The sequence below is a fragment of the Micropterus salmoides genome, unplaced genomic scaffold (genome assembly GCF_014851395.1).
Source record: "Micropterus salmoides isolate LMB-PRFRI ecotype aquatic unplaced genomic scaffold, ASM1485139v1 Ms_hic_scaffold_10, whole genome shotgun sequence".
Lineage (NCBI taxonomy): Eukaryota > Metazoa > Chordata > Actinopteri > Centrarchiformes > Centrarchidae > Micropterus > Micropterus salmoides.
This window is the reverse complement of record NW_024040041.1, coordinates 32619122-32628472: the sequence shown is the minus strand read 5'-3', so window position 1 is coordinate 32628472 and position 9351 is coordinate 32619122. Positions and strand designations below refer to the sequence as shown.

The window sequence follows — 9351 nt, the reverse complement described above, 5'->3', positions numbered from 1 at the left end:
AAAGCTATGATTTAATGCAAGTTTAACTTTGAAAAACTCATACAGTTGAGTTCAAAATCCAAAACTTGTCAGAGCTCTTTGAGTGTAAAAGAAGAAGTAAGCGGATGAAACTAAATGGATCTGTAATGATTTACAGTTTATGAAATGAGTCTGACATAACACACATATTACAGCATATGCATCAATACCAAACCAACAGCTGTACAATGTGATCCAATTACACAGCCCTGCAATAAATCCTACCTGTGGTATTGAACTGCAACACACTGAAGGGTGCTAGTAATATTTGACAAAAGACCTGAAGGCATTAAATAGAGTCATGAATTAATAGGAGATTAGCAAAAGAAACATGTCTTCACCGTCACATCTCATTCTTCACTTTTATAAACTTCTGATATTCACAGTGCGAATGTTTAAATTCAAACTTACAGAAATAAATCAGGTAAAAACTGAAGAAAGACTCATTGTTTGATCAGCATCAGGCCAGAATTATCTTTAATAGACTTTGATGGAGTCTCAAGTAATAATTATAAACTTTTTGCTTTTATTTATCACCAAAAATGTATATATTCAACACTTTGAAAAGGAGCTTTGTTAAATTGATTCTTTAGAATTTAATTTAAATGATGAAGTTTAAAAAAAGAATCACATTCATTAATTAATAATTCTATTTCATTCTGTCTTTAAAATATGAATTAATAATTTAATTTTACAATAGAATTTTTTACTTTTACATTTAACTTCTATTCAATAGGGGTGTGACGAGACCTCGTGCCATGCAATTGACTTTTTCCACACTCTTACATCAATTTAGTCATGCAGTGAAAAACAAACGTGTAACCGATAATGTCGACTTGCAGAGCAAATCAACTCCGCCCAGCTGATGCAACACCAGCTTATTCTGTGATAGTAATCAAGTAGACCCCCTCTGGCGCTTGCAAGTCCAGTCCACGTAGGTAGCATAGTTGCATAATTGCACTAATTATTATTGCTCACATTGCATTTTTCGTATACTTGTACCTTTTGGATCTCTGCACTTTCTTTTCTTTCTATATATTGTACATGTTTATGTTTACTGTTAAGCACCAATATACCAAGGCAAATTCCTTATATGGTAAATTGTACCTGGCTAGAAATCTGATTCTGATTATAAACATCTAAAAACTGAGGCACTGACACCCATTTCCAGGAAAAACGCCTAATATAACATACCCAAAATAAATCAGTAATAACTCCTCAACCATTAGGCCTAGATGCATATTATTGATCTCCTTTGATAGGTAGGAAGCTAAGGAATATGGATCAACTGTAAATTAGCCTATTTATTTTTCTGTTAAATAGTAAATTGAGATGCAATAATTCAAAATGTGATAATTTAATTTCATTAATAGCAATGTCACCATCAAAACCATCATCCAACTCATTATAATGCAACTAAATATCTTCTAATACGTCTCGTGAGCACAGTGTCTTTACACACCCCTAATATTTACTAATACGTCAGACAAACATATTACAACCTTACAATTCAAATGTCAAATAAGACATTCATTTTAACATGCTTACACATCTTCCTGCCATTTTAAAGACAAAACAATTAATCAATTAATTGAAAAAATAGTCCAACCAAAATTATAACCAGACATCTTGGTAATCATTAAACAAAACATATTAAATGTCCTATGAAAGGACAAAGAGGGAGAAGGGAAGATGTATGATGGAGACCAGCAGAGGAACTGAGAAGGAAACCAGGTGAGAGGTTCCAGAGGTTGAAGGATTCCTAGAGGTTGTAGCGCTGCGGGAGGTTGTAGTGCTGCCAGAGGTTGTAGTGCTGCCAGAGGTTGTAGCGCTGCCAGAGGTTGTAGTGCTGCCAGAGGTTGTAGCGCTGACAGAGGTTGAACCGTTCCCAGAAGTTGTAGCGCTGCCAGAGGTTGAACCGTTCCCAGAGGTTGTACTGCTGCCAGAGGTTGTAGTGCTGCCAGAGGTTGAACCGTTCCCAGAAGTTGTAGCGCTGCCAGAGGTTGAAGCGTGCCAGAGGTTGTACCGCTGCCAGAGGTTGTAGCGCTGCGGGAGGTTGTAGTGATGCCAGAGGTTGTAGCGCTGCGGGAGGTTGTAGCGCTGCCAGAGGTTGTAGCGCTGCCAGAGGTTGTAGTGCTGCCAGAGGTTGAGCCGTTCCCAGAGGTTGTAGCGCTGCGGGAGGTTGTAGTGCTGCCAGAGGTTGTACTGCTGCCAGAGGTTGTAGTGCTGCCAGAGGTTGTAGCGCTGCCAGAGGTTGTAGCGCTGCCAGAGGTTGAACCATTCCCAGAGGTTGTAGCGCTGCCAGAGGTTGTAGCGCTGCCAGAGGTTGAACCATTCCCAGAGGTTGTAGCGCTGCCAGAGGTTGTAGCGCTGCCAGAGGTTGAACCATTCCCAGAAGTTGTAGCGCTGCCAGAGGTTGAACCGTTCCCAGAGGTTGTACTGCTGCCAGAGGTTGTAGCGCTGCCAGAGGTTGAACCGTTCCCAGAGGTTGTACCGTTCCCAGAGGTTGTAGCGCTTTCAGAGGTTGTACCGTTCCAAGACATTGTAGCGCTGTCAGAGGTTGTAGTGCTGCCAGAGCTGCCAGAGGTTGTAGCGCTGCCAGAGGTTGTAGCGCTGCCAGAGGTTGAAGTGTTCCCTGTGAAGACGACAAAGCCCGGCAGGTTGGTGGTGATCTGGCTGTTGATCCAGGACTGAAACTGGGACACTCGGGTGTAGACTGTGGGGAAGTTGGGCAGAGCACAGGGTTCTCCAAAACTCACCACTCCTCCCTGGACCCAGATAGAGCCAGTTTTACTTACCAATGGGCCGCCTGAATCCCCCTGCAGACATCAGACATGTTTGTTATATCACCATGTTGTGTACTGAAAGTACAATTTAGGGTAGTGAGAATTTGAATTCAGAGGCAAATATTGTAGGCCTATTTTTTACTGCAATACACTATGAACTTTAGGTACTTTGCAGATTCAGATTTGAAATACAACATAATCAATATATTTATTTACCCTTTGGTGAAATTAACTGGTTAATTAACAAGATACCTGCATGTATGTATACATGTGTGTGTGTATATATTTATAGATATGTATCTATACATAGACATATATATCTATAGATAGCTAGATAGATAGATAATAAATAGGAAGTAAATAAGTAAGTATATAATTAATATAAGCTCCACTTTTACCAGCTGCAGCATTAAAGTGATGAACACATATGCATCAAAAATAATAATCTAATAATATAATATTCTGATGTGAGCCATTTAGCATGATGAGTACTTTTAATTTTGGTACTTTAAGTAGGCAATATTTTGATGCTTATACTTTAGTACATTAGCTCAAGTAAAATTTGGGATGCAGGATGTTTACAACCCCGTTTCCAAAAAAGTTGGCACACTGTGTAAAATATAAATAAAAACAAAATGTGATGATGTGCAAAAAACGGAAACACAATATTTAATTGAAGACAGCACAAAGACAACTTTTTTTGAAAATTCTATTGTTTCGGAAAAATCATGTGCCCATTCTGAATTTGATCCTAGCAACACCTTTCAAAAAAGTTGAGGGTGTGGCAACAAAACACTGGAAAAGCGAAATGCTTAACGAAAACAGATGGTAGAACGTCTCACACTTAATAAGGTCAACTACCAATGGTTTAGGATTGGGTATAAAAAGTCAAGAATGTCGGAGTGGTACAGAATGAAAATGAATTAAGGTACAGATAATTATAGTAATGTTATTATAATTATAATAACAATAGGACTAGTAATAACAATTTTAGCTGAGGAATTCGGGCAGGAACATGGGGGCATCAGGCGACTAATGGGATGAGGTTGCATACAGAGAGACGAAGAGGAGGAGAGAGAAGCTCAGAGCATCATGGGAAGTCCCAAGGCAGTCTAGGCCTATAGCAGCATAACTAAGGGATGGTTCAGGAGTCACCTGAGCCAGACCTAACTATAAGCTTTATCCAAGAGGAAAGTCTATTGGTTAGTGCTGATGGAAGAGTGGTTTGCAGAAAGACTCACGTGGCAGGCGTCCTTTCCTCCCTGGGGGAAACCGGCACACATCATGTTGTTTGTGATTAAACTGTGTGTAGCATTACAATCACTGTTGGACACGATGGGAACACTAACCTCCTGCAGATAGTCTGGGTAAGGAAGTGAAACTGAAAAAGAAAAGAGACCTAAATTGAGTCTGTATTTTTCTGTGTCTCACAGACTGATGTCTCGTCTTCCTCTGAGCCATAGACACTATTAAAACCCATTTTTAATGCAACAGTGTGTTTGAGGCACCACAGTTTCTGTTGATTTTTTTTTTAATCAAAACATGGCGCCATTTCAACACATTGTTGCAAAGATGATCCAAAATTGACCCAGAATCCGAAATATATTGAACAAAGATGCTGGCAGTGTTGAGATGTAACTAAGAACATCTACTCAAGTACTGTACTTTGATTGGTGGGCTTTTTCTTGTAACCAATTATTTATACACTGTAGTATAAGTTTTACTTAAGTTATACATCTGAGTACTTCTTCCACCACTGGTTTTCCTTTTTTTTTTTTGGTTTTATTTGGGCTCTTGTAATGATGTCATCTTGTTGATCCTCTACAGTGTTTCTGGTTTATATAGATTTGTGGTGTCTTAGTGTCGTTTGCAAAACACAACAGTTAAAACTAAATTATTACATGCAATCATTCAATATTAAAAATTCTCACCGTTATCTTGGATGTTTCCCCATCCGGTGACCCAGCAGGTTGTCCCCGCATTAAAGACGCTGCTGTCTGCTGCCAAACACACTGGGCTGATGTAGTCGGTGAAGTTAACAGGTGAGGACAGCTGCAACAAGGCTATGTCGTTGTTGTATGAGTAGGCATCATAGTTGGGATGTCTGATGATCTTGGAAACAGTCTGGGACACCTCGTTAGGGTTTGAAAGTTTCTGGGAGTTACGTCCGAGGTAAATGGTAAGATTGGACATGCTGGTGCTGAGAAAGAGAAAAAAAACACATATTCTACACCCTTGTGACTGTCAATGATGTTTAATAAAATGAATAAATAGGTTCATCTGAGTTCATTGTTATTTGTCATTATAACATTTTATTCTTAACAAAGCTCACAAAACTTCGCACAAAATAGAAACAAACCTACAAATACACCTCTGGGAGCGGTTCCCTAAACCCAACAGGAAGTCATGCATTTTGAATTGAACTTGATGTACTGGGACACAACATAGTTCAAGTTCAAATTTATTTACATAGCACATTTAAAAACAATATATATAATTAGCTGATATTCTCTAGCGCTATATATGGGACACAGGAAGTAATGCTTAACCCCTTTATTAGATTTCGAAAATTCATGATAATTCAGAGTTCTGTTGACAACCTCCAGCAACTGCACCACCGTTGTGGCACGAGGGCCCGTCCAACGCTGTTTACAGCTTTAATATTTCAGTTTGTGCTGTTATTTTTCCCAGGATACGTCTTTAATTTAATGTCAGTGTAGCAGTTGCGGTGCCTTCTGTGAAGTAAGAAACTTTTTGAAAAAGTGCATTTGGGAATTTAAAGAATAACATAATGTCAAAAATAATTGTAATGCTTTAAAGAGGTCATTATGCTTTTTGGCTTTTTTTCCTCTCCTTTATTGAGTTATATATCTTTTTTGTGCATGTAATAGGTTTGCAAAGTTAAAAAGCCCGAATCCAGCCCAAAGGGAGTTCCCATCTCCTAAAGAAAACACTGCTCTGAACTGCCTGAAATGAGCTGAATTTTAGTCCAGCCTTTATTTCCGTTACCATGTTGCATCATAAGCTTAGCAGCTAGTCAGGCACACTCTCAAACATACTGGTGGAGAAACACACTCAGCTGCAACACGCAGTGACAAGACGTCCACCTGCTGCCTCCCCTCAACCCCACTCTCATCACTGAATGTTACACAGTTATTGTTACTGTGCTGTAGAAATAGTGCTAGCGTTGAGTTAAAGCGTTACATATGAAAGATAAATGTTACAGATTAATAACTTACCACTCTGAAACTCTTGCTCCAGTCTTGGTTGCTAAGCTGGTTCGGGAACATGTACAGCTGAACCGAACCGAAGCCGTGTTTGCCGGCTTGTCAAGACCCTACTCTGCTTCTGATTGGCTAGTAGTCCTTAACTAGGTAATGCACATATGCAACTCCCAACAAAATCTTTTAGAAGTGAGATGCATCCCTACGTAGCAAATAAAAAATTACATTTTTAGGGAAAATAAAGTGTGAATGGTTTTGTGTTTCTTTAAACTCATTAAAAGTCAGAATTCAGTCTTCGAAGTTACAACTCTACACTATACTGTATAAGCCCACTGTAGTTGTAGAGGTGAAGTGCTGAATCATATGACAGGATCAGAGCTCACCTGTTGAAACAGTGAGCAGCAGTCAGGACCCACTGGTTATTGATCAGGGAGCCTCCACAGAAATGAAATCCGTCCCTGTGCAGACTGGCCTGCCAGGGCCACGACCCTGCAGAAGCATTCGTCCCTCCTACGAGCCTGGTGTTTAGCGGCGCAGTGCCACAAACTGGAGGAAAACAATCAGAATTCATGTAACAACTGCAGGAGCAATGCTGTTTTTGTTTTAAAGATCCAATGTGTAGGATTTAGTGGCATCCATATAGGTAGGTAGATTCATTTTGTCACAATATAACTGGTTATATAGTGAAATTGAGTTTGTAACTGGCTTCTGCTACATAGCAGACAATATACATTAAAATAGAAGCAATTATAGAAAATGGTAGACAGAAATAAACATTCATCACTGGACCAGTGCTGAGGATGAATTTCAATTTAAAGTCTGGGGGGGAAAAGTTGCTCTGCAGTCTGGTGGTGCAGCGGAATCTTCTATATCTCTTCCCAGAAGGCAGCAGGGTGAACAGGCTGTGGCTGGGTGGGTACTGTCCTTTAATATCCTTTGGGCTCTGCGTAGGCACCTCACCTCACCGATATCACTGATGCTCGAGAGATGGGTACCATCGCACTGATCTTCTGAGCAGTTTTAATCACCTGCTACAGAGGCATTCGGTCCTGGGCCGTGCACATCCCATGCCAGTTGGTGATGTTTTCAGTCAGGAAGCTTTCTATTGCTCCTCTGTAAAAGATGACCATGTCAGGTTCTCTGTGATGCTGATTCTCAGGAACTTGAAACTGTTCACCTGCTCCACCTCAGCTCCACTGATGTAGACAGGAGTGTGCGTCTTTATCTCCTGTTTCCTAAAATCAATGATCAGCTCCTTGGTTTGCCGACATTGAGCAGTAGGTTGTTCTCTGAGCACCACTCTGCAAGATTATGAGTTTCCTCCCGATATGAATTCTCATTGTTGTTTGAAATCCGGTTGATGATGGTGGTGTTGTCAACAAACTTCACAACAGAGTTCTCTCCATGTCGGGGGATGCAGTCGTGGGTGTACAGCGTGAACAGGAGGGGGCTGAGCACACAGCCCTGGGGGGCTCCGGTGTTGAGCACTAGAGTGGAGGAGGTGAGACCACTAATCTGAACTGACTGTGACAGAGTGTTGTATTTAAGTGCTGAGTTTGCTGATCTGTTTCATGGGGAGATTGTGTTGAATGCTGAGCTGAAACGATTTAAGAAAGACAGACGCCAAAATCCTGAATGGAATTCTATGGCGAAAGCCTGTAACAGCAAAGATAGCGGTTGTATGCACATATCCCACCCCCCCTGCAAGCAAGCCAATCGTCTGCCTTGAAACAACCGAGAGGTGAACCATATTATGCCAATTTTATAGTGACTACATAGAAGCACTCTGGATAGATCCGTAAATGAAGCCTATGTCATGAAATCTTTCGCAGGCACATTAGAAGTATAACCTGTGGGGAAAGACGCTTTTTAAACTGTATTTTAGGGCAAAGTCATCAAACATTTTCAGTTTTTTTCATCAGATTTTACTGGTGAGCAAATACAGTACATGCAGTTTTTAGTGTTTAGCGTTTGGGGGTGTAATTGCAGAATGACGGACACCTATGCACAAGTATAAATGCATGGCTACGTGCGTAGATGGGCCTTTACTAAGAGGGCTGCTGAGTGGCAGGACTTGGAACCAGTTTCTGCCGAAGTCTCTCTTGTACTGTGTAATTGCAGAAATAATTTGTTGTTAGTGTGCTTAGTTTTTGAGGTTCATTAGAGCCATCTTGTAAGGTAATTCATGGAAGATTTCTGCAAATAGGGGGCTGGGAATACGGACTCATTGACTCATGCAAAGTATGCGCCGCCTGCTGGACAAATGCAAACTTCACTTAGAGCACTAATAAAATTGCTGGGATAATGTCCATGTTTCAGCTCTTATTTTGTGGTATTACTGTTTTACCTCAGAGAGTGTGAATATGATCTACATTTATGGTAAAAAGAATTCCAAAATGATTTGTGGTTAAATGCAAAGCCTGCCCTCCAACAATCTTGGTGTTGAGTGTAGACTGACCACACAGTGAGGAGAGGGACAGTAAAGACAAAGCGAGCATGCGGGGCTGAAAGGAACAAAACGTTTATGTCCCAAAAACCTGTTCAAAATGAGAGACAGACAGGAAGTACAAAAAAGTGAGCGTAAAGTTTTACTTACCATCTAGTTGTGACTGAGACTCTGAAAATAACAAAAAGAAACAGAAAACACTTTTGAAACAACAACTTTGTGTTTCTATGTAAATGTCTCAGGCTACATTGACATGTTATATTTACATGGGTGGAAATTTGTGATCATCTGTAACATTTATTACTAAACTCAAACGCAAAGATTTTTGATTAGTGACACTTTAAACCTTGTCCTCTCTCAGCTAAAAGAGAGGAGAAATGCCTACAAAAAACTACAATAACCAAAACTCGGGATATGACACAACTGAACTTACTGACAAATTTCAGCTCTGGTTCAACTTAAACTAATATCATTATTTTATTATTATTATTTACTTAAGATAATAAAGTAACTTATGAACTTTTTGTCTGTTTCATGCTGGCTTGTCAATCAGAAGAGCAAATTGCAGACAGATTGAATAGGTAAAGCATCATAAATTTAAGTTTTGTACTTTTCATCACTACAGTTTTGTAAAAATTTCCACTAGTATGTGATACTTTTTCCTCTATAAAAGATACCATACAGCAGTTATTAGATCTCAAACATGATTAACTCAGGTGTGCACAGTGAGGAGGGTTCTTACCTTGTGTCAGGAGAGTCAGCAGAGCTGCCACACAGATCACTTTGTAGAAAGCCATAACTGTAAATGCATATCATCAGATCTGCACCACCATAAATAACCTTCTTCTCCCCTCCCTCTCACTTTCAGTTTACCTCC

At 40.0% G+C, this 9351-nt stretch overlaps 1 protein-coding gene across 1 annotated transcript; it reads right to left on the bottom strand.

Annotated features, from left to right (window-relative positions):
• On the bottom strand, window positions 1-9351 carry LOC119896545 (transmembrane protease serine 9-like). The gene is made up of 6 exons (XM_038710015.1): window positions 9217-9351; window positions 8625-8645; window positions 6412-6574; window positions 4736-5004; window positions 4046-4185; window positions 1-2837 (listed from the first exon to the last, which is right to left on the bottom strand). The coding sequence occupies exons 1-6, from the start codon at window positions 9269-9271 to the stop codon at window positions 1602-1604; spliced, it is 1884 nt and encodes a 627-aa protein (XP_038565943.1). The 5' UTR covers window positions 9272-9351; the 3' UTR covers window positions 1-1601.

Excerpts from the sequence above, each read along its gene's own strand:
- LOC119896545 (XM_038710015.1), bottom strand. The coding sequence starts at position 9,271 with ATGGCTTTCTACAAAGTGATCTGTGTGGCAGCTCTGCTGACTCTCCTG. Across the intron at positions 8,646-9,216 it reads GCTGACTCTCCTGACACAAG|AGTCTCAGTCACAACTAGAT; the intron begins GTAAGAACCCTC and ends TGTTATTTTCAG. Across the intron at positions 2,838-4,045 it reads GAGGAAAGGACGCCTGCCAC|GGGGATTCAGGCGGCCCATT; the intron begins GTGAGTCTTTCT and ends TGATGTCTGCAG.